Raw genomic sequence first — 22677 nt, forward strand, 5'->3', positions numbered from 1 at the left:
CTGGCCTCGTTGAGACGTGTCTTCCTTGGAAAGTGAGGCTGGCTCCTGGGCTGAGCTGACCAGGGGGGAATGCAGGCAGGGCCGGCGCTGACCGGGTCTGTGGCAGAGGAGTCACGTGAGGCTTAGTGTCAGGCCGTGTCCCCAGCCAGGCAGGGGCCTCGGGGCCTGGCAAAGACTGTGCCTTGTCTCCTGCTCACTCGTCTCTTCTCTTTTGTGTTTCCTCAGAAGACAGGCGCCCCTGGAAGGTCTTAAGTGGAGGATGGCCCGTCGGGAGTCAGACGGCCACGGGCACACGTGGCCCAGACACAGGCCTGGGTGCCGTGAGCGCCACAGACCTCAGGGAGAGCACAGGGCCCCCCTCGGCACCACCTACCAAGCGCCACTGCCGCTCCCTGTCGGAGCCGGATGAACTGGCACGCTGCCGCTCCCCCTGGCGCCCCGGCAGCTCCAAGGTCTGGACGCCGGTGTCCAAGAGGCGGTGCCACAGCGGCGGGCGCGCCACGCTGCGGGAAAGCCTGGCTGCCAGCCTGCCCGGGAGCGCCACACTGCTGGGCCGTACCGCCCCGGTGGCCGGCCCCACCTCGCCCCCCGTGCCCCGGCCGCCTTCAGCCGGCGGCGGCTGCCCGGACGGCAGTGAGGGTGGCCCGGGCCCACCCTGGCGACCCGCAGGGCCCTGCGCTCTGTCCTGCAGGCGCCGCCTGTCCCTGTCGCAGGAGCACCTGGTGGAAGTGGGCACACCCCCGCCCTCCGCCGGCAGCAGCCCCTCGTCCACGCCTGAATTGGGCCGGCGGCTGGGCCTGCTCCGGTGCCGCTCACAGCCTTGTGTGCTGGTCGGGAGGAAGTGTCGGCGCAAGCGCAGGCGTGAGGAGAGCGCCTGCTGGCCGCGCCCGTCCTTGGACTTTCTGAAAATGACACGGGTGAGGATCGTCTTGTTTCTGCTGTGCTCACCTCACGGGCGCCACCCTGCGGCGCGGGGCGGCTCTGCGGCCAGATTGGCCCACCCCAGCCTTGGTGGTCTCCGCCCCTCGGCGGGAGCCCAGCTGCCCGGAAAGGCGCTCTGGGCCTGGCTGGGCCTGAGGTTGCAGCGTCCCCATGGCCGTGTTTCCTGCCCGCCTGGGCGGGGTGTGAGCCGTCCTCAGCCTCGTGCATGTGTCTGTGTGTGTGCATGTAGACGTCTCGGGTTCCTGGCCCCACAGGCCCCCATGGCTCTCGGGTCCCCTGCCCTCCCTGGCGTGGGACGGCCATGACTGCCTTTCTGTATGGGAGGCCATGGGGCAGAGTCGGCGAGCTGGGCTGCAAGACGGGGCAGTGAATGGGGTTCAGCAGTCAGGTGGGCAGGCCGGCTAGAAGCAGAAGGGCAGGGTGCAGAGTCGGGTGGGGCGCTGGCACCGGCAGCCCCAAGGAAAGGAGCCCAGGAGATGTGAAGCCTGCTTGCCTGTCTTTTTTTAGAGGGAGAGCGAGAGAGCGTGAGCACATGAGCAGCATGGGCGTGGGTTGGGGAGGGGCAGAGGGAGAGGGCTAGAGAATCCCCCGCTGAGCGCAGAGCCTGCCATGGGGCTCGATCTCATACCCTGAGATCCTGACCTGAGCCAAAACCAAGAGTCGGGTGCTCAACCGACTGAGCCACCCAGGTGCCCTGCTTGTCTTTCTAAAACGTTTTCCCTCGTTGCTGATGTATCATCGGGTGCCCTCTGCCCTTGGACCCTTGAGGTCCCCTGAGCCTGCCCCAGCATCTGACAGCCCCTCTGCCCGAGGCCCCAGCCTCACCGGCCTGGTGCCTTGTTTAGCCTGGCACCTCGCCAGGGTTACTGCGTCACAGCCCACATTTAGCCCACGTGGCGTCCACGGATCAGGCATCCAGGAGCAGCTCCGCTGGGCGGCTCCACTCAGGGTCCCCTGTGCACTCATGCTCCGTGGGGCTGTGTCACCCGCAGGCTCAACAGGACCAGATGAGCCACTCCCAAGCCATCACGTGTGAGGTTTGCTGGGGGCTCACCGGGACACCATCGGGGCCCGGGGTGTGTGTGGAGGTGAGCAGACCTGCGCACTCAGTGTCTCTGGGGCAATCTACTAGGGCTTCCTGAAGTTACCACTTTCTGGGAAATGGCATTGCATTTAAGGTGTCAGTTTGGGGCACGAAGTTGCTCATTGTATCTCCTAGGACTTTTAAAATCTTTACTCTGGTGCGTTTGTAGCTGTCTCTTTTATCCCTGATGTGTTGAATAATCAAACATATGCAGACAGGCGTTGTGAGCAGTTGTGATAGCTGACGGACGCTCCTGATGGTGACCTGGGGGATGGAGGCCAGCACCCAGCCCAGACGTCGGTCGGGGCTGGAGCCCTGTCCTTCTCCAGCTCCCGGCCACCTCTGGAAACAGAGGGCATCTCAGCGTGATGCTTTCTACTTAGACCGTCTCCGGTGCCCAGCGTGCGCAGCTCTGCAGACGCTGGTGGGTGTCTGACAGTTGGCGCCATTCTGACACCAGCTGCCCTGAGTGCAGACCCTGCAGCCTCACAAGACCACCCGTGCTTCAGACGCCTCCCGTACCTCCCACCCGCCATCTACAAATCTGGGTTCCCACCACCCCCTCCTCGGGTTCCGTAATTGGCTAGAACGGCTCGCAGAACTGCGGAAAGCACCTTATACTAACTCGTGACCCATTTATCATGAAGGACACAACTCGGGACCATCCCGAGGGCAAGGTATGGGGCAAGGGGTGCAGAGCTCCCCCCTGCCCAGCACCCAGACGTGCTCCCCAACCTGGGAGCCCTCCAGATCCCCCCACCCCCTGGGCAGGGGATTTATGGAGGTTCCACTGCCCAGGTGCGACTGATGAGCTCGCTGGCCACTGAGACTGACTGCCTCTCCATCCCCTCTCTGTCCCTGGCAGGGGTGTGGGGGTGGGGGACTTAAAGTCCAACCCACTAAGCCCGGTGTGGTCATTCTGTCCACTGCCCCATCCGGAAGCCCACTAGGGACCCCCAGGGGTTACATTAGCCTAAACCCCTGGTGTGGTTGAATGGGGCTCGTTATGAATCACAAAAGACACCCCTCACCCCAGCACTCAAAAGTTCCAAGGGTTTTAGATGGTGGGAACCAGGAGTGGGTAGAGGCCAAATGTGTACCTCTTACTGTATCAGCAGGTATCTGGGAAACTCCGTGGTCTTAAAACGTACAAAGGGGTAGAAGCAGCAGTCGAGCTGTTAAGGGCTAATTGGCTGGGTTTGGTGACTGATGTTTTGGGCGAGACCTGTGGGTTTCTCTGGGGCACAGCGTGTTCAACTTGATGTCGCCTACACGTGGGACGGGCGCTCGTGGGTATTTGTGGTTAATGTATAAGCGCAAGGGAGCAGGAAACTTAAAAACACTTTTGGAAGTGTGGATGTGACCCTTGAGTGCTGGAGGACAGGCTGTGGGAGGCGGGCGCGGGCTGTCAGGCTCTGGGGGCGGCTGGGGGTGCAGAGGCCCCAAGCGTTGCTGGGCACCACGTGTGTGCCCAGACGTCCCGTGCACCCTCATGTGCTTTGCTGCCCAGGGGCGGGGGGTCCGCTCTAGGAAGCATGTTGCTGGTTGTGGGAAGTGGGCACATCCCGTCAGGTTCGTAGCTGGAGACCCCGAATGTTCCCTTATCTTGAGGTGGTTTCACATGGACACAAGGCTTCTCGGAGCGGGCCTGGACAAAGCACAGCGGGGGAGACTCAGGGCAGAATGTGGCAGGCTTTAGATGGCTGTCCCGGGGCCTGCCTTTGGGTGCGTCTGTTGTCCATGTGAAGGTGTGGCCGTGAGCAGTGACAGGAGCTTCTCGGTGGCTCTTGCTCTCTGTGTAAGCGCAGGTGGGACCGCATCCATCCCACGTGTGTGTGCCCTGGCCTGATGCCCCCAACCTCAGTACGCCGGTTCTGTGCCTTGACTTGAAGCCAGGGGGAGCACAGGGTCCTTGACCGCAGGCCTAGACGTGGTACGCTGGATGGCTGAGCAGCCCACCGCCCGCCAAGCATGGCCTGAGGGTTGGCTTTGGTCAGCAAGGAGGGGGCACTGCTGCCCCCGAATCCTCATTCCGGGTAAGCGATTGTTTCCACAGAAAAGCATATAGAATTTTTAATATTTATTGGCAAAGCTAGGTTTCAAAGTTGAAAAAAAAATATCATTATGGAAAATGTGTCGATCAGTCATGGTTCCAGCAGAGAATGGGCACAGGTGCTGTTTTTTATGAAATTTGTGTTTTCAGGGCTTTCAGAAGCTTTTCAGATGTGCAGGCGATCTTCAGCTTTCTACAGTGTGATTGAGAAGCGGCTCCAGCCTGTGGTTTGGACACGTAGCTCCCTGCCTCTGGCTCAGCGTGGCCTCCGTGCCAGACTTGGCACCCGAGGAGGGTGTTTGCAGTCTGGGGCGCACAGCGGTGCGTTCACACACTTCAGCTGTCTGGAGCCACCGGCCTGTCCCGCGTGGCCTGGCGGGCCCGGGGACCCACAGCTTGTTGGTCAAGTGTGGGTTTCTATCGCTTTGCCACAGAAGCGTGTTGGTTCTTGCCTATTTTTGTCACACACATGGTGCTTTGGGGGCTGTGGCAGGGACGCTAGCTGTGACTCTTCTCTGCGGGAGGGTCCCCTCGCGAGGACAAGGGCACAGCTCGCGGCCCGAGTGCACGGCTGGGTGGTGCCTCGTGGCATCTTGTCCCAAAGCCCCTGCGTAGATGGTTGAATGAGATAGTTGTGACAAGGGCGCAGCTAGCGAGCAGGTGGGTCGGCTGGGGTTGGACAGATTGGGGTGTTCACGACCCTTTCATGACCGTCTAGACCAGGGTGGGCAGAGGCCTGAGCACTTGGGGCGGAGGAGGGAGACCCCGTTCTCCGGGTCAGGGAGTGTAGGGGTGGCCGGCAGGGGGGCCGGGGACACGCAGGTGAGGGGGCTCTGCAGGCGGAGGGACTCCTTGCCCTTCAGTCCGTTGTGGTTACTGGAGATTTGGGACTTACTGAACAGACCGTGGCGTCCGTGGCCCTAGAGTCGCGGGCTTGCTGTCCTGTGGCTGTGGCCCCGTCTTGTGTGCTCTGGCACGCTCGCTGCAGCGCCCCCTGGGGGCTCGTGGCGGAAAAGGCGCTGGAGAACACGGGTCTGCCGCTGTCACCACCGTCCAGGAGGCACGGCGGGCAGTGCAGCCGCTGGGGTGTTAGGAGTGCGTGTGAGTGTGCCCGTGTGTGGGGCCTGGCCCTGCCACCCACTGGCACTTGGGGTGGGGAGGCTGGGCTTTGTCGGGGCGCCTGCAGAGATGGGGCTTTGCTCCGTCTTCTGAGGGCCTGTCCCTTCCCCGTGTGCTTCGGGTTCTCAGTCTGAGCAGCTTGTGTCTGCACTTTACTTTCTCCTTCTATTTACGCGCTCGCGTTCCCCGAAGTTGAACGACCTATTCTATGGTAGGTGTATCATATCTACTCTACTTTCCTACTTTTCTTGTTCCTTTACCGTATTATTTTGCTACTTACATTTAGGTGCAAGGTGATGAATATGAACACTGCACTGCCCTGTGGGCAAGGGGGGACTCCAAGCAGGCCTCAGGATCACACTCTGGTCCCCACTTCAAAGTCAGTGCTGGGGTCAGGTGTGGGCGCTGGGGTCAGGTGTCAGGTGTGGGCGCCAGGGTCAGGTGTGGGCACTGGGGTCAGGTGTGGGCGCTGGGGTCAGGTGTGGGCCCTGAGGTCAAGTGTCAGGTGTGGGCAAGCGGGGTCAAGGGTCAGATGTCGATGTTGGGCTCAGGTGTGGGCAGTAGGGTCCAGAGCAGATGCTCCGGTCAGGTATGGGCGCCAGTTCAGGCATATGGTGTGGGACGGCGCAGGGTCCAGCTCCTGGGCATGAGTAGGGGAAGGACTGTGGGAGTGGGTGCCCAACAGGCCCACTTGAGCCTTCTCCTGTGGGGTCAGCACAGATCTTGGCATGATGACAGGAGCATCCCCAGAGGCCCCAGGCGGCCCAGCAGGTGCTCTGTGAGTGGTGGGGTATGAGGCATGGGCGGGAGGCACCCGGGGCTTTACGCGCAGGCTGCGGTGTCGGCATGGGGGTCGTCCAGCTCCTCACCAGCCTTCTCAACACACGGCTGGCACCTCTCCTTACCACAGTCTCATTTGGTGGAGCAGCTTGGGGGACCTTGTGAATCCGAAAGGCTTTATATTCCGCTGTCTGTGGGACCGGCTTCCTTCCGGCTCTGGCGCTGCTGGTTACCTTCTGGCCCAGCGTTGCCGCGAGACAGGTGGCGCGGCTCGGACTCACTTCCTCTCTGCCCTGCGCCCTCTGGGGTTTCTGGGTGACAGACCTGGTGTGTTTGTTTTGTCAGTGGTGCCGAGTGTGGGGCTCTATCAGGTGGTTTCCTGGATTATGGGGTGGGGGATCGGGTAGTGCATGCACATTCCCTGGCTCTCGCCGCCCCGGTGCCTGTGGCCTCTGTGACTCCAGCTGTCCCGATATCGGGCCTCCTGCTGGCCCTGGGATTTCCTGCTTGCCCCGCTTCAGGGCTGGAGCCCTCTCTCCAGGGACGTTGGTAGTGGACTTAGGTTTGGGGGTGTTTCTTGCCCCTGCGCTGCTTGCTCCCCCAGATTGTGTCCTCCCTGGTTCCAGCCTCACCTGTCTTCCCTGTTAGAGGCCGCGGGCGTTCTGTGATACTTCATGTGGACCGGGTTTTGGACCAGAGGGCTCTGTCTTGTGGGTGTGGCCCTTTGGCCTGAGCTTTCTGGGGGGGCTACCTGGGTCTCCTGCGTGCTGGAGGGGGACCCCCCCCATGTCCCCATCTCTCTGAGTTTGCTTTGGGGTCAAGTTCCGTGGAGAACACATCCAGTCCCCGCCTGGGCAGGCTGGGAGCTGACTCAGGGCCGGGGCTCTGTGCTCAGGGTGCAGATGTTCGCTCGGCCTCTGTTTGCACGTGTTGGCCCCTTCCCCAGGCTGAGACCCTCCAGTCCTTGCTGTCCCGAATCGCCCCCACTCCTGTGAAGGTTGAGGGGAGCGCTTGCCCGGACGTGGGGGAGGGCGGTCTAGGGATGCTGTTGCTTCTCAGCTGGCTTCCTTGTTGCAGCTCCCTCACCCAGCACGCTCTGACGTGCTCAGCACCCCTGCACACACACACACCTGCTTGTGCACATCCCATGTGTGCTGTGGACATTCCGAGCCCTGCAGGCCTCTCCCGCAGCTGGCTGAGGACGGCACTCGGGTTTGCCACGTGGGCCCCATGGGGCTTCTCGTTGCTGGTGCGTCCGCATTTCTCTCCACAGCTGGACCCCTGGTGGGACAGGTGCTCGTGGGTGCTGGGCTTCAGGCACCTGCAGGCAGCTGGGGGCCCCTCCAGGGCTCCTGCTCAGCCCTGGCCTTCCGGCTGGCTGGGCCCCTGTGGGCCCCCGTGGGCCCCCGTGGGCAGGGTGTGATCTGGCTGAGCAGAGACGCAGTGAGCTCCCTCACGAAGCTGGGGCTGTGCTCTCCAGGAGCACAGATCCGTGTGCTGTGGTTGGGAGATGGCCTGACGTCTTGGACAGTGCACACGTGGCTGGCCAGGCCCCGGATGGTCGCTGAAGAGAATTTGGGATGGCTCACAGGCACGTTTCTAATTTCCCTTCAGTCTCATCAGCTTAGGTGGAGCTGGTACGTCAGCTTGGGGTGGTGGAAGCACAGGGCACCTGCTCATACCCCACAGGAAGCCGGGGCCTGGCTCTGGGGCTGCAGCGGGTCCCCCCAGATGGCACACAAGTTGAAGGACCCTGTAACATCTAGAGCCCCTGATTTATAACTCAAAAGTCTTGACCTTTGATATTTGAAAGAAGATATTTTGTGTTCATGTGCTTCGATGCGGGTAACCTGAAACCAGAGTGACGGCAGCAGCGGCAGGACTGTCCAGGGTCACACGTGGCAGTGTGGCCCAGGCCACTCCGAATGGGCCTCACAGCCTGGCTTCCCATCATCCCCAGCGTTGTGTGGTGGCTCACCCCCGACCCAGGTGGCGGGCAACACCCCTTTTGGGGCCATGTGGCTGATGCTCAGAGTGTGGGTCACAGCTCTGTGTGTGTGGTTTCGTTGAGTGGCTGCCGTGTCTCCCAGGCGGCCTGAGTGGACTTGCGCAGAGCCTGCCGTTCTCCAGCTGTGGCCCTTAGATGGGCTCGTGGCCCAGCGACAGAGGACCTGTCTGCGGCGGTCCTCCTGCCACCTGTCTGGCCACTGCTAGCTCACGTGTGTGCCGTGGGGTCGGCGCCATCCACACATGGGCCAGCACAGGGGCAGAGCAAGACCAGGAGGCTGGGGGGCCAGGCAGGCAAGGGGCCCTGCGAACACAGGCCAGGTCCTCAAGAAGTGACCGCTACTGTCACATCCACCTTGATTTGAATAAAGGAGTTACTTCATGGGTCCTCATTCTGTGACCAAACTTTGTGACCAGTTGTATCTTTAAAGGTTGAATCCTTAGAATTTTATTTTTCAGTGGCTTAGTTATTATAGAACAACAAGAAAAGTCAGGTTGTTTGTTTTATAGAGCCAAATAATTTCCTTAAAAGTGCTGATTTCAAGGAGGGGGAAGCATTTATTTACTTGAATTCACTGTGGCACTGTTTCTAGGAAATTTTCTAGCCAAAGAGATGGTCGTTATGAGGCACGTCTTGGCTCTTTGGGTTTCGGTTGGGTTTCAGTTGCTCAGCTTGTGTTCTGGGCCCTCAGATGTAGGTGCTGGAGCCCAGGTCAGAGTGCGGGAGCGGCTGTGTCCCCGCGGCTGGTCCAGGCTTGCGCATTGCCCCACGCTGTGTGCGCAGATGCTCCTTAGAAGCCCCGAACCACGTGCTGACACCTGTGTGGGGGCAGCCTGGGTGTGGCTCCAGAGAGGAGGCTGACCCCAGAGTTGCTGAGGTCACACTGGGGCAGGTGGAGCCACGTGGGGCCAGCTTGGGAGGCCGCTCCAGCAGCGGGGTAGGTGTGCAGTGGCCCACATGCATGTGCTGCCCCAAGATGCCGGGCCAGGAGTTCAGGGCAAGGGCTGGGGGGCTGGTGTCAGGGAGATGGGGCCCTGGCCGGGCCAAGGGGGCTGCTGTCTTGTGTGGTCTGGAGGTGGGCTGTGGCCAGGGGTGGAGGGGGGAGGCCGGCACATGCTCCCAGCACCAGGGCTGGGGTGGCCTGCTGGGTCTTAGGAGCCTGGTGGGATAGCCAAGGAGAGGTGCCACCTGAGTGGACAGGGCTCTGTCTGCAGTTGGGGGAGAGCCCGGCAGCCTCCATCTTTAACAGCCCGGCGAAGATCTGGCTGGGGGCAGGGGGCAGAAAGAGGCAGTGCCGGCCCATCCAGGGAGTCCGGTCTCAGCAGGCAGCATGCCGGCCAGCCGCCGGAGGCCTGCCATGCCGGGCGGGCCTGAGTGTGGTGTGTGGCTGATGCACGGGGACCAGACGCTGTATGTGAATTTGGGGATCCACTCCTGGGTCAGTGTAACCCCGTGGATGTGCTTTAAGCTCGTATCTTTTCTGTTTCAGACTTTAAAAAATTCAAAAAGCCTTTGTTCCCTTGATTATGAAGACGAAGAGGAGGATGACAGCCAAGTGAAGCTGGCCCCGTATGCCCCACACGGCCCCACGGGCATCATCACGCCCGGCTCCAGACCACTGGGCGTGTGCCCCAGCCCCTGCTGCACCGGCCCCGGCCCGTGGGCCTCTTGGGAGCCCATGGCCGCTGAGGGCGAGGGCGGGAGTGGCGGCGACCCCAGTGACTGGGAGAGCGCTGGGGAGGAGGGGGCCTTCCCTCCCGGCCGCGGCGAGCTGGACCTGGGGCAGATCGAGAGCAACTGACCCCCGGCGGGGGGTCCGGGGCCACTGCCCCCAGTTTCTTCCCGGCTCACGGACAGGAGCTGGGCTACGCAGAACTTTGAACATTAGGTGTAATTTTGATCCAGTTTTTCCTAAAGAAGTATTTTGGATTTTTATGGCTTTTACAGTTCTGGAGAAAGCTGCTGTATTTTGAACGAATTTTCGGAAGGGCATTCTATGAAACGGGAGGCTGCGGGCCGATCCCAGCACAGGTGTGCGTTCCTTTTCTAAAACCCCTGCCGTGCAGGGCGCGGGGGTCCGTGAGTGCCGAGCAGCCGGCCTGCTGCTGCCCGTCACCTCTTCGGAGCGCCAGGCGGTGGTGCCTGTGTGCTCAGGAGCTCTGGGATGGTGGTCCTGGCAGCACCTGGTCTGACTTCAATAAAAGGCGTTTGCTTCCCCGTGTTTGTTTCTGGCTGAAAGCAGTTGGGCCTCGGGCCTGTGGGTCTCGTGCAGCACAGGGTTTTCATTTAATGACATGGGGGATTTGTCCCTGAGACTCTGACCTCAGGAGTTTTGAGTAGGAGGGCGCAGTCTGTGGTAGTGAAAGAAAACAGCAGTAACCTTCAGAGAAATTTTCTTGATCTCCCCCGCACCGAGAACATCTTCCAAGCTCACAGCCATGCACGGGGACCGCCGTCCCTGGTGCGGACGTAGACAGGAGGTGCCGGTCTGCAGGACGCGGGCTTTTTTGGGCCTGCCCGCTGGCCCCTTCCCTGTGGGATGGGGGGTCCTACAGCCCACCACCGATCCCTCAGGCCCACCCTGCACTGACCTCCTGCCACGTGGCTGACGTGCATTCCTGGGAGTCGGAAGTGGCCATCATGGCTTCTCCAGTGACCGTCGAAGAACTTTTTTCCTCCCACTCTAGGCTGTAGTCCGAGGGTCCCTGAGATTCCGGAGATGCCCATTCATCTTGTTCACTCAGTGGAAGGCCTCCTGAGGGAGCAGGCGCCCTGCATCTCAGCAGACGTGCTGTGGCCAGAGTCAGACGTCAGAGACAGAGTTTGTTCTAGAACAGTCCGCCTGGCCAGTTAGTGGTCTCAACCATGGGGAGTTTAGAAAATACTGGTGTCTGGGCCCCTCCGGGGTGTTGCCTGGATGGGATGGGGTAGGGGGGCTGTTTGGAGCTGTCTGGCTTTAACCCGAAGAGGAGAGATAGATGATCCAGGTGCGGCAGAGCCGTTTCCCTGGGACCCCGAGCCCTTTGGTCCTTCGGTCCTCAGCGGCCTCCCGGGGCTGGCAGACGTCTGGCCACGTGTGGGTCTGGTGTGGGACCCGAGCCTGCGGGCCACCTGCAATGCAAAGAAGCCTTTGGCAGTTTCTGAGAGGGGCCTTTGGGGGTCAAACTGGTGCCCACGGGCATCACCAGCGTCCCCAGAGCCACCACCTGGCCAGAGAGCCTCTGGGACCCACAGGCACGCCCTTGGTGGGCACGTGACTTGGGTCCCAGGATCCCTGCATTGGATTTCCAGCACAACTGGGAGGTTGTGTTTTGGGTTGAATTTCGGGAGATAGGCTCTGTGTACTTAGCTGCATAGAGCCAGTGTCCCCACTCAGAACTTTGCTCCGGGGCCGACCTGTGGATCTGGTGGGGCGGGGGTGGGGTGGGGGCGAGGTCCCTGTGCCAGCAGAGCCTGGCCACGGGGCTGTGGGGCAGTAACGGGTGGGGGGAGATTGAAGGGGCCTCGGTGTCATTGGTATCACCCACACCATATTTTCTTGCCACATCCTGATAACAAAAAGATAGCAAACAAAACCTTGTGTGTTTGGGAAATTTAAAAATGCACTTTACCTAACTCATTGGCCAAAGAAGAAATCATCCAAGTTAGACAATACTTTAAACTGAATGGTCCTGAAAACGGTACATATCAAAACTTGTCAAATATATCTTAGGTTGTAGAAAGAAGAACATCTATAGCCCTATGTGATTACGTTAGAAGAAATGAGTGGGAAATCAGCCAGCTTAGCTTCCAATTTAAGAACAAGGCAGAGGGGCGCCTGGGTGGCTCAGTTGGTTGGGCGACTGCCTTCGGCTCAGGTCATGGTCCTGGAGTCCCGGGATCGAGTCCCGCATCGGGCTCCCTGCTCAGCGGGAAGGCTGCTTCTCCCTCGGACCCTCCCCCCTCTCATGCTCTCTCTCTCTCATTCTCTCTCTCAAAATAAATAAATAAAATCTTTAAAAAAAAAACAAGGCAGAGGTCAGCAGATGCCCTTGAAAGGAAGTAAATATTTTGGATTTGGGGAGTGCAGGTGGTGTCCCCCCCCGATTTCATCCCCACACTGTCATTTGCTGACCCCTGAATGTGGGGGATGAGCGAGCAAAGCCGAAGGGAAAAGAGGGAGCGCAATCCTAAGAGCAGGCGCTTTGCCAGAAGGGACGGGTCGGGAGCTGTACCGAGAAGGGCCGGGGGCGAGCAGGTTGTCTTCGGAACGCGGAGGGGCCGTGCAGGCCGTGCAGAGAGTGCGGCTGGTCCAAGCGACTAGGAAGCAATGACATGTTCCTGGAGAAATAGCACCAACCACCCAGCGGGGAAGAGAGGCGCCAGGGCTGGTCCCGGGAAGCGTAGTGTGAAAAGCTGTGGTTCAACACCTTCCCGTATGGAAGGCACCAGCGCAGGCTGGCTTTGGAGACAAGTGCTGCGAAATACCCAAGTGTGATCCTGACGTGAAATCAGACGCGGGCGGGGATGGGGGCGCTGCTGATGGCCGTCCGCTGACCGCTGTGGCCACGGTGGCGGACAAGCCCCCGGGGCAGGTCTCCGAGAGCCTCCTCTCCCTGCTCCCATGCCCGCCCTTTTAGGTGGTGTGGGGAGGACTGGGGGGCCGGGGACAGAGCCCTCGGGGCCACTGGGAGCCTCAGCTGGGCCCGCCTGGGCAGTAGGCCCCGCCTGCTCTCCTGCCGCCCACACAGGTCCCGTGTGCTTGAAGAAGCTCAGGGCGCTCCCACCGCACCCCGAGGTCAAGGTCATGGGCAAGCAGGGTCAGGCTCCTGCAGCCTTCGTCCCTGCCCTCCAGACCGCGAGGGAGGGGGCCCTGGTTCTCTCACAGGGGCGGCAGCCCGGCGAGCCGAGCCCCTCACTCCCTCTCCCTGCGCCCCTGACCTCGACCCCCCAGCTGTGCCAGCCCTCCCGACTTCGGCCCTGGTGTCACGTCGGACGGGAAGCCCGTCCCTGTCACCCGACGTCCAGTCACGTGCTTTTTCTATTTTTTTGCAGTTGCGGATATAGCTTCTTTAAGCCTCGTTAAGTTACTTTTGTTAATTTATATTGTCCTGGAAAATGGCCCATTTCGTCAAGACGATCCGACGTGTTAGCTCGTCACTGCGTCTCCGCAGCTCCCAGTCCTTGTGCACGGCCCTCGCGGCCCCACTTCTCTCGCTCCCTGGCCAGAGGTTGCTTTATTTTGTTTATTTATTTTGAGGACCGGCTCTTGGATTTACTGATGAGTTCTTCCATTTTTCTTGTTTCCAATTCATTAATTCGCCTTTATCTTTACCCCTCCTGCTCCCGTGGATTTACTTTATTGTTCTGTTTTCCCTCCTTGTGTCGAATGTTTAGTGCATTTATTATCAGTCTCTCTTGCTCAGTAATAAAAGCATTTAAGGTTGTGAATTCCCCACCAGCCCCTCCCGAAGCTGGCTCCGCGGACGTGCGGTCTCCCTTTTCTGGACGGCTGTAAATCTGTCCTGGAGACTTTTATTTACTCTCTGACCTAGGAGTTATTTAGGCGAGCACTTTTGAATTTCCAAATCATCTGGCTTCTCTTTTAGATCCTTTGATTAATTTTTAGGTTGGTTGTATTGTTTTAAATAATGAGCCCTGTAGATGTTTGGTTGTTTGGGATGCAGTGAGGCACATGTGCACGTGTGTGTGCCTCCCTGTGTGTGCAAGCACACGCATGTGTACGCCCCATGTCTGCGTACACGTGCCCACACGTGGGTCCACGTGCGCGTGCCGCTCTGCCCACATGACTGCGTGCGTACGCATATGCATGTAGCATGTAGCATGTTCCATGGTTTCTGACCAGGTGACTGCCACCCGGTCAAGGACATTCACAAGAGGACTGCAGGTCCTTGTCCTCGCTCTAGCTGTGTCCCCCCGGTCCTGGGTCTCTGGGTGAGGTCTGGGCCGCCCACGGTGGTCTGACAGGCCGGCCTGCTCTCCCGGTGGAGCCGGGACCCCCGTTGTGTTCGCAATGATGTCCCTGAGCCCACACCCCGGATGGCCAGGTCTGCTACTGACAGGGCCCATCACCGGGTGGCCTGGGGGACGCTGGGCCCAGCACAGGCTGCAGCGGAGGGCGGGCTTGTCCTGCGGCTCCCATCGTCCCTCTGGAGCAGCCGGAGCAGGTGTGTGGAGTGCTGGAGAGGACCCGGCAATTTTCAAACAGAAAGTTCAATTTAATTCCTAGTTTGCTAATTACACAAAATTATGAGTAGATGTTATTATTTTTATTCATCTGTTGAGATGGTCATATGATATTTCTTCTTTAATCTGTATATGAGTTTTCTAGGGCTGCTGCAGCAATGACCACGGCCTGGGGAACGTTGCTTCTCTCAGAGCCCTGGAGGCTGGGAGTCTGAGATCCAGGTGTGGGTGGGCTCCCCCTGAGGCCTGTCCCGTGCCCTTATGTGGTCGTCCCTCTGTGAGTGTCTGTGTCCTCATCTTTTCTTATAAGGACACCAGTCACATTGGATTAGTGCCCACCCCAGGGACCTCATTTTACCCTAACGATTGCTTTAAAGACCCTATGTCCAATTTTTTTATTGTGGTAAAATACACATAAAATGTACCATTGTAATCATTTTAAGTGGGTGGTTCAGTGGCATCAGGCACATTCACAATGTTGATTGTGAATTCATTCACCCTCCACCTCCAGAACTTGTTCATCTTCCCAGACTGCCCCCAAGAAACACCAGCTCCCCATCTCTCCCGTCCCCAGCTCCCCGACACCCACCATCCACTTTCTGTCTCTATGATCTGACTCCTCTGGGGACTCACGGGAGTGAGACCATCCAGTGTTGTCCCTTTGGGGCTGGCTCATGTCACTGAGCCCAGTGTCCTCAGGGTTCACGCAGGTGGTGGCAGGTGCCTGCACCTCCTCCCTGTTTAAGGCTGAATAACACTCCATCGTGTGGATTGTTGTCCGTTTTGTTTATCTGTCCATCCATCTGTCCATCTGTCCGTCCATCCATTCATCCATCCATCCGTCAACCCATCCATTCGTCCGTCTGTCCATCTTTCCATCTGTCCATCCATCTTTTCATCTCTCCAGCTGTCCATCCATCTGTCCATTGTCCATCCATCCGTCTGTCCATCTGTCCATTAATCTATCCATTCATCCATCTGTCCATCATCTATCTGTCCATCCATCCTTCCATCTGTCCATCCATCTGTCCATCCATCCATTTGTTCATCTGTCGTCTGTCCATCCATCTTCCCATCTGTCCATCCATCCATCCATCCTTCTATATGTCCATCCATCTGTCCTCCGTCTGTCCATCCATCCCTTCATCCATCCATCCATCCATCTGTCCGTCCATCCATCCGTCTGTCCATCCTTCCATCTGTCTGTCCATCCATCTGTCCATCTATGTTGTCTCTCTGTCCATCTTTCCATCTGTCCGTCCATCCATCCGTCTGTCCATCCTTCCATCTGTCCATCCATCTGTCCATCTATGTTGTCTCTCTGTCCATCTTTCCATCTGTCCATCCGTCCATCTGTCCATCTGTCCGTCCGTCCATCCGTCCACCCGTCCACGGACACTGGGGTGCTTCCCTGTCTCAGCTGCTGTGCATGATGCTGCCGTGAACACGGGGGTGCCGGCCTCTCATCCAGACCCTGCTCTCCGTTCTCCGGGGAGCACACCCAGACGTGGAATGGCTGGGCCGTGGGCTCATTCTGTGCTTAGTGTTTTGAGGACCCTCCACGGTGTTCTCCATGGCGGCTGCACCCCACGGTGCCCGGGGTTCCGGTTGCCCCACGTCCTCGCCAAGGCTTGTCGGTCTCCGCTCCTTTGAGAGCGGCTGTCCTGCAGGGTGTGGGGTGGGGTCTGTGGAGTTTTTTTCCTCTTGATACCTAACACCTGCCTTATAGTAAGAAATTTATTGAAACTTTATGGCCTAACATGGCCAACTTTTATAGATATTCCACCTGTGCTTGAAAAGAAACTATATTCTGAAAATGTCTGCAGCATTGTGTGTATGTCTGTTAGGTCCAGATTTATTGTACAAATCTACATCCTTACTGAATTTTTTGTCTACCTGATGCATCAAGTACTGAAGCCTGTTAGACTCTGGTGGCTGATTTGTCCATTTCTCCTGGTGGTTTGTTCTTGCATTTGCACTTAGAATTATTATATATTGCTGTTGCATTGAACCTTTTATAATTACAAACCAGCGCTATCTGTCTCTAGCGATGCTTTTGCTCACATTCTATTTGGCCTCATGTGGGTGTAGATGTGCCATCTTTCTTTTGGCCTCCATGTTTGCCAGCCCTTCATTCCTTCCAGTGGATCTGAGTTTCCTTCAGGTATCATTTGTCTTCAGCCTGAAAATTTTTCTTTTCTTTTTAAAGATTTTGTTTTTAAGTCATCTCTACACCCGGGGTGGGACCCGAACTTAGAACCCTGAAATTGAGAGTTGTACGCTCCACCCGCTGAGCCAGCCAGGTGCCCCTGAAAATTTTTCTTTAACATTTGTTGTAATCAGGGATGCTGTCTCGGCCTTCATTTATCTGAAAATACATTCCTTTTGCCTTAATTTTTGAAGGATCATTTTGCCAGATACAGAATTCTGGCTCGTCTTTTTTTCCTGTACGTTAAAGAAACAGTTCCATTGCCTCCTGGCTTGGATAGCTTTCAATGAGAAGTCAGAGTGGTTTCACTGTTTTCCCTGTCCAAAATGTATCCTGTGTTGTTTTGTTTTTCCTGGAAGCTTTTAAGATTTTCTCTTCATTTTTGGTTCCCAGCAAGTTGGCCGTGACATATGTAGGAATGAAGCTCAGGGTAGCTTTCTGCCGCACCCTCTCTTCTTCCCTCTGGGCTCTGGCTTCACACATGTCCGACCGCGGGTGGTTCATGCCGTGGCCCAAGCCTGGCTGACTCCCCCGGTCCCTGCAGGCAGACCCGTGGCGCCAGCTGGGTCGCAGCCTGGTGTGAAGGTTGCTGGTGAGGCTCTGCCCGCCAGGAAAGGCAGCTCTCTCTCTGGAACTTGGCCCCTCACCGGCCCCGTGACAGAGCAGGGCTTGAATTTGGCTGCGTCTCTCTTGCTGCCACGGGACTGGTGGCTTTGACACGCCTCTGCCTGGAAGTGGAGCTCAGCAGGCGGACGTCTTACATCCTTTCATGCTGAGTCTCTCTGGAACCTCACACAGTAGGTCTTCAGCAGACTAGAGTGGTTTTCCTAACCTGACCTTCAGCTTCTACATTTGGTGGGTTTTCATTTATTCCTTGTGTCACCCGAGCCGGTGCCTTGTGTCCCTTATTCAGATCCATAAGTGGGGACCCCAGCAGTTGTACCGAGCACCCTCCCATCATGAAGTGTGAAGGTCAGCCAGGTCTTGACCTTCCTCCTGGACAGAACCAGAACCTGGGGCCGCTGGCATCCTGGCCGCATCCCTCTTGCTTTGACTGTCCTGCTGCTGTGTTTTGGGCAGTTGTGTTTTCAGCCCCACAAGTTGTTGCTCCCGCCATGTGGCTGGCCGTCTGGTGACCCGTGCACTTTCTGCTTCAGTCGCATGTCTTCCCCTTTCGGTGCACATGCCTCGTCAGCGGCTGTCCTGGGTTCCTGCTACATGGGCTTCTCTGCAGGGAGGTGGGCCAGCCGGCAAACGATGGGGCCCCCATGATGGCGGCCACTGTCTCTGTAGCCTGACCTTGGAGCACGACGCCACACTGTTTGCTTGGACACGAACCACTGGGTGCTACCTCCGCTCAGCGAGAGCCCCAGGACGTGGGGGTCCTGGGGCGTCTCAGAGGCCACCTGAAATGCCCTGGGTACAGAGCCTTCTTTCTGTGTGGTGAACATGTCCTTAGTTCAGAGGACCTTCTCGCTGGCTGCCACGGGCCGTGTGCCGGGCTGCTCCCTCCCGGAGGAGCTCCCTGTCTGGACGTGTGCTTGGGACAGGAAGCCACGATGCTAAGTGATAGGTGAGACTGCGAGGCCCTGTCCCTGACCTGCAGAGGGCAAGGGCCCATCGCCGGTGCCTGGGCCGAACATGGAGGCCTGGGTGTCAGCCGTGCGGGGAGGCTCGCCCTGCAGGTGCCCGGACAGCACAGGCGAGTGGGGGCTGAGGGCGCTGGGCCGGGGTGAACTCAGCAGCCTCGGGGCACAAGCCGTCCTCTGCCTGTTGTATCATTGTGATTTTAAAGTGTTACAGTCATTTATTGGAAACATCCTTTTAATGTTGGTATGTCAGGGATTTAACGACTTGGGTATTAATTTTACATGTTACTGTACATCCAAACTCATTGTCTTTTCTTAAACTTTTTTTGAGGTGCAGTGCACGGCGTAAAATCCGCTGTGGCCATTTTAAGGCGGCAAGTAGTGTGCTCGCCCGGCGTGCGGCCACCGTCTTGTTCTGAGACACCGTGTCCCCCTGCCCTTGGTGGTCACTCCCCCTCCCTCAGCCGTGCCCTGTCTGCCCTGTCGGTGTGGATTTGCCTGTTCCGGGCACTTCACAGGAATGGACTCTCCAGCAGGGCCCTTTGTGTCTGGAGAGTCGGCGGAGACTCTGGAGCCTTGGGGCAGTGGCCCCGTGCCGGGTGATGGTTACGGGCGCGCGTGGCCCGGGGTGTGTGTTTCTAAAGCTCGTTTCTGCGGTGTGTCCACACGGGCTCCAGGGTGGGCAGGCTGCAGCCCTAGGGCCACCCCCAGCCCACTGGCCACTAAGTGCTTTGTCGGGTCACACCCGTGAGGCTGCATTGTCGTCTGTGGCTCACGGCACAGACCGTCTGACCCGTGAAATGGAAATATTGGCTCTGCTCTTTACGTAAGTTTGCCAACCTGGAAGTCCACGCTGTGCCCTTTAGGCACCCAGCCTCTGCCGCCAACAGGCCCAGGTGCCTCCCCAGACGTGTGTCCCTGGGGCCGTGTGTTCAGGACCGGGGGCCTCATGGCTGGGCCCGCGCAGGCTGGGGCGCAGGGGCCTCCGGCTCCCAGAGCCTGCTGCTGTGTCGGGGGCTGTGTGGTTTACAGCGCCGAGGGCACGGGCCTCGCGGTGGGGCCCACATGGTGCTGGAGGTGCTCTGCAGGGCCGCCCAGACCCCTGCAGGAGCTGGATGGTGGACGCCTGGGGCAGCAGGAGGCTCGCCTTCTCTTCCCCAGAAATGGCGGAGCCAGAGAGCCAGCCGAGCCCCAGGCAGTCCCGGGAAGGTGGTGTCCTGTTCTGCCCAGACCTGGCCTGACTACCCCCCGACCCCGTCCGCAATTGCCCTCAGGCATGGCCTCTAGGGTACACGGTCCAGCGGGGGGGCGGCTCTCGAGGCCCAGTGCTGGGCTTCCGCTGGCTGGTCCCTGGAGGCCCCTGCTGTCTCCCACCCTGTGGCTGGGTGGTCCTGCGGTGGCCGGCAGCCCCAGCCATGCTGCCCCTGGCAGCCACTGGGTGGCAGCAAAGATCACCCCTGGCAGTGCTTTCTCCCTCAGGCTCTGCCTGGGGTGGCCTGGAGCCCAGGGGCTGGGGGTGCAGACCCTCCGGGGCTCGAGGTAAGGTGGCAGTGGGGACCTTGGTCAGCCCTGCCAGCCCCACTACCCCAGGCCTTCTGGTGGCTCCTTCTACGTCCTAGCCAGGGCTGGTTCAAGGAGGAGATTACAGTGCTGTCCCCAGAGGAGTGTTTGGCATCCTGGGGGACATGGGTGGGGAAGAGACAGTCCCCCCCCCACGAAACCCTTCCATCCAAGGGGGTTGTTGAGTGCCCAGCTCTGGGTGGGGTGGGACAGGGTGAGCTGTGGCTGTGGGTGTGGTCCCAGGTGACTGGGTTTGGCCCAAGTAAGTGTGGGTGTGGTCCCAGGTGACTGTGGGTGTGGTCCCAGGTGGCTGTGGGTGTGGTTCTAGGTGGATTGTGGGTGTGGTTCTAGGTGGGCTGTGGGTGTGGCCCAGGCAAGTGTGGGTGTGGTTCCAGATGGGCTGTGGGTGTGGCCCAGGCAAGTGTGGGTGTGGTCCCAGGTGGATTGTGGGTGTGGCTCAGACAAGTGTGGGTGTGGTCCCAGGTGGATTGTGGGTGTGGCTCAGACAAGTGTGGGTGTGGTCCCAGGTGGCTATGGTGTGGTCCCAGGTGGCTATGGTGTGGTCCCAGGTGGCTGTGGGTGTGGTCCCAGGTGGCTGTGGGTGTGGTCCCAGGTGGCTGTGGGTGTGGTTCTAGGTGGATTGTGGGTGTGGTTCTAGGTGGGCTGTGGGTGTGGCCCAGGCAAGTGTGGGTGTGGTTCCAGGTGACTGGGGTTGGCCCAGGTAAGTGTGGGTGTGTCCCAGGTGGCTGTGGGTGTGGCCCAAGTGAGTGTGGGTGTGGTCCCAGGTGGGCTGTGGGTGTGGTTCCAGGTGGGCCGTGGGTGTGGTCCCAGGTGGGCTGTGGGTGTGGTCCCAGGTGGGCCGTGGGTGTGGTCCCAGGTGGCTGTAGATGTGGTCCCAGGTGGGCTGTGGGTGTGGTCCCAGGTGGGCTAGGTGGGCTGTGTAGAATTTATGGAGGGGACCCTGAGCCCAGAGAGTTGGGGTGACTTGCCTGAGGCCACACAGCTCACAGTCGAGCTGGAATCTTCCAGGGATCATTCCGTGGTTGGTGGGGAGCCACGTGGGTTCTGGGAAATTGAGTTTCAAGCCCTAGGCCCCCACTGACTTGCCGCATGACTTTGGGAGGAGCCACCCCACTGAGGGGAGACCTTGGGAGGGGCTGCTGCTGGGACCACAGGGGAGGCATGAGGGGCTTGGGGCCCCTGGAGGGGGAGCTCTAGAGGGAGGATGCCAGTGAGGGCCTGAGAGCCCCCTCGCATGGGCTTGCTCCCCACTGCAAGCTGGCCTTGGCTGCAGCTCTGGCCACTCTTGTCACCATCTGGGGAGCACTAGTAGGGTCAGACCCAGGCTGTACGGGGGTTGGCCTCAGAGGGCAGCGGGCTGGGCACCCCTCGGATGCCCTGATCCTGAGGCTGTTGGAGAAGTGGTCATGACACATAAGGGCCCCGGGAAGTGTGCCCTCCATGACTGATCCCAACTGTCCCTCGAGGGACAGAGCCACCAGCCAATCAGCCGCCTGTGGCTCAGGCAGGGTCAGGTCTGGCCAGACCAGATGCAGGGTCCTGCATCCCTTGTGCAGGGAGGCTGTGTGGGGGGACTCAAGGCCAGGCCGGAGCAGGGGTGGGTGGGCACTGGGCAAGGAAGCCATAACCTGTGCAGGCCTTGGGGGGGGGCAGAGGCAGTGCCCAGTTCATGGGCAGATGTGACCGCAGCACCAGACACCAAGCCCTCCGTGTGTCCTTCGATGACCCTCTTTGGAACTGATGGGGTCTCCTTCGGGCACCGGGTCCCACAGAAGCAGTGGGCCTTTCCCTTGGAAGATGGGCTGTGTGTCTGTGTGTGGGGGGGCTGCCCAGGGCCCACCTGGGACCCCAGCCCAACCACAACAGCAGCGCCAGTGCTGACCCCAAACCCCACCTGAGCCTGAACCCCAGCCCCAACCCCCACCCATCCCAAATCCCAAGGCCACCCCAGCGCTTCACCCTGACCCCACCCCACCCTCCAGTTAACTCACTGGGACTCGCTACTGCTGGGGTCAGGCGCCCGGGACCCTCCTGCCCTCCCCACAGCCTCCCAAATGGGGGCAGCCCACATCCTGACTGGTTGCAGCCCGTGGAGATGGAGCAAGACAGGTTGGAGCAAGACAGACAGCCCCCCGGCTGGGGGGCTGGGGTGGGGGCTGGGCAGGTGCTGCCCCAACCCCCTTTCCTGTTACCTACCCCCCCGGCTCGTCTCTTAGTGGGGGCCACCCCATGCCAAGTCGCAGGTACCCGTCCTTCCCATACCCCCATACCCCTGCCCCGCGGCAGCCTGCCCACCTGGAGGCCTGAGGTGGGGGGCTGGTCCCTCCCCCTCAGGTGCACAGAGACCCCATCCCAGCCCCGGTGACCAGGACATTGTCTTTGGGTCTCTGGGGGACTGCCACCCCGATCCTGTGGCAGGGTTTTCCTGCTGGGCCCATGAGCCCAGGAGGCCTCTCTGCGTTGGACTGGTCAGGTTTCTGTCATGATGCTGCTGTGGGGCTGATGGCAAGAGCATCCGTTGATCTCCCGTGGAAGCGCAGGCCAGGCCCAGTCGGCGTGGCTCCTCCTGGGCCATTGAGGCAGGCCCAGCACGCAGCATGTCACATCCCCTTGTGTCCTGTTGGTCGAGTCAGGTCTGATGGCTGGACCCAGGGTCAGTGGGTGGGGACACTCCGGCCAGCCTCTGGGCACCTGCAAAGGATGTGGCTGTGGGGTCCTATACTGGGGGACAGGCGTTGGGACCGCGGACCCCCGGACTGCGGCTGGCCACCTGGGGCCGCTCCACCCAGGCTGCACCGGCACTGACCACGCTGGCCCGGACCCTGGGCTGCGCTGCCTCTCACGCCGTGGCTGATGTCCTTGAGTGACCCCTTCAGCACGGTGCTGCATGAGGGGGCCTTCTGCTGTCATCTGACCTGAGGGGCAGCACCGCTGGGACAGAATTCTCGGCCGGCTTTCTTGGGAAGATCCAGCAGCCTGGCCTGTGCCCTGTGGGGGTCTGGGGGGCTGGGGCCAGCCTGGCTGCTCTCAGGTCTCCCCTTTGGTTCACGTGTAGGATTGCGTTACTGCTTCTCCTGGAGGGACTGGGGTGGGAATCTGTCGGTGGGCTTGCTGGGTTCCCCCTCG

At 59.6% G+C, this 22677-nt stretch overlaps 1 protein-coding gene across 5 annotated transcripts in view; it reads left to right on the forward strand.

Moving 5' to 3' along the window:
- FAM53A (family with sequence similarity 53 member A) overlaps positions 1-10203 on the forward strand; it is a 31493-nt gene extending 21290 nt beyond the window's left edge. For 4 of the 5 annotated variants that reach the window (XM_028089354.1, XM_028089362.1, XM_028089358.1 and 1 more), the window contains exons 4-5: positions 226-917; positions 9476-10203. In XM_028089354.1, the coding sequence (XP_027945155.1) occupies positions 226-917; positions 9476-9787 (1004 nt within the window). In that variant the 3' untranslated portion in view covers positions 9788-10203. The remainder of the gene's footprint in view (positions 1-225; positions 918-9475) is intronic. The other variant, XM_028089373.1, reaches the window with a different exon arrangement.
- The last annotated feature ends 12474 nt before the right edge of the window (positions 10204-22677 follow it).

Source organism: Eumetopias jubatus, unplaced genomic scaffold (assembly GCF_037043125.1).
Source record: "Eumetopias jubatus isolate StellerSeaLion01/CBP00866 unplaced genomic scaffold, mEumJub1_p1.0 scaffold_2, whole genome shotgun sequence".
Lineage (NCBI taxonomy): Eukaryota > Metazoa > Chordata > Mammalia > Carnivora > Otariidae > Eumetopias > Eumetopias jubatus.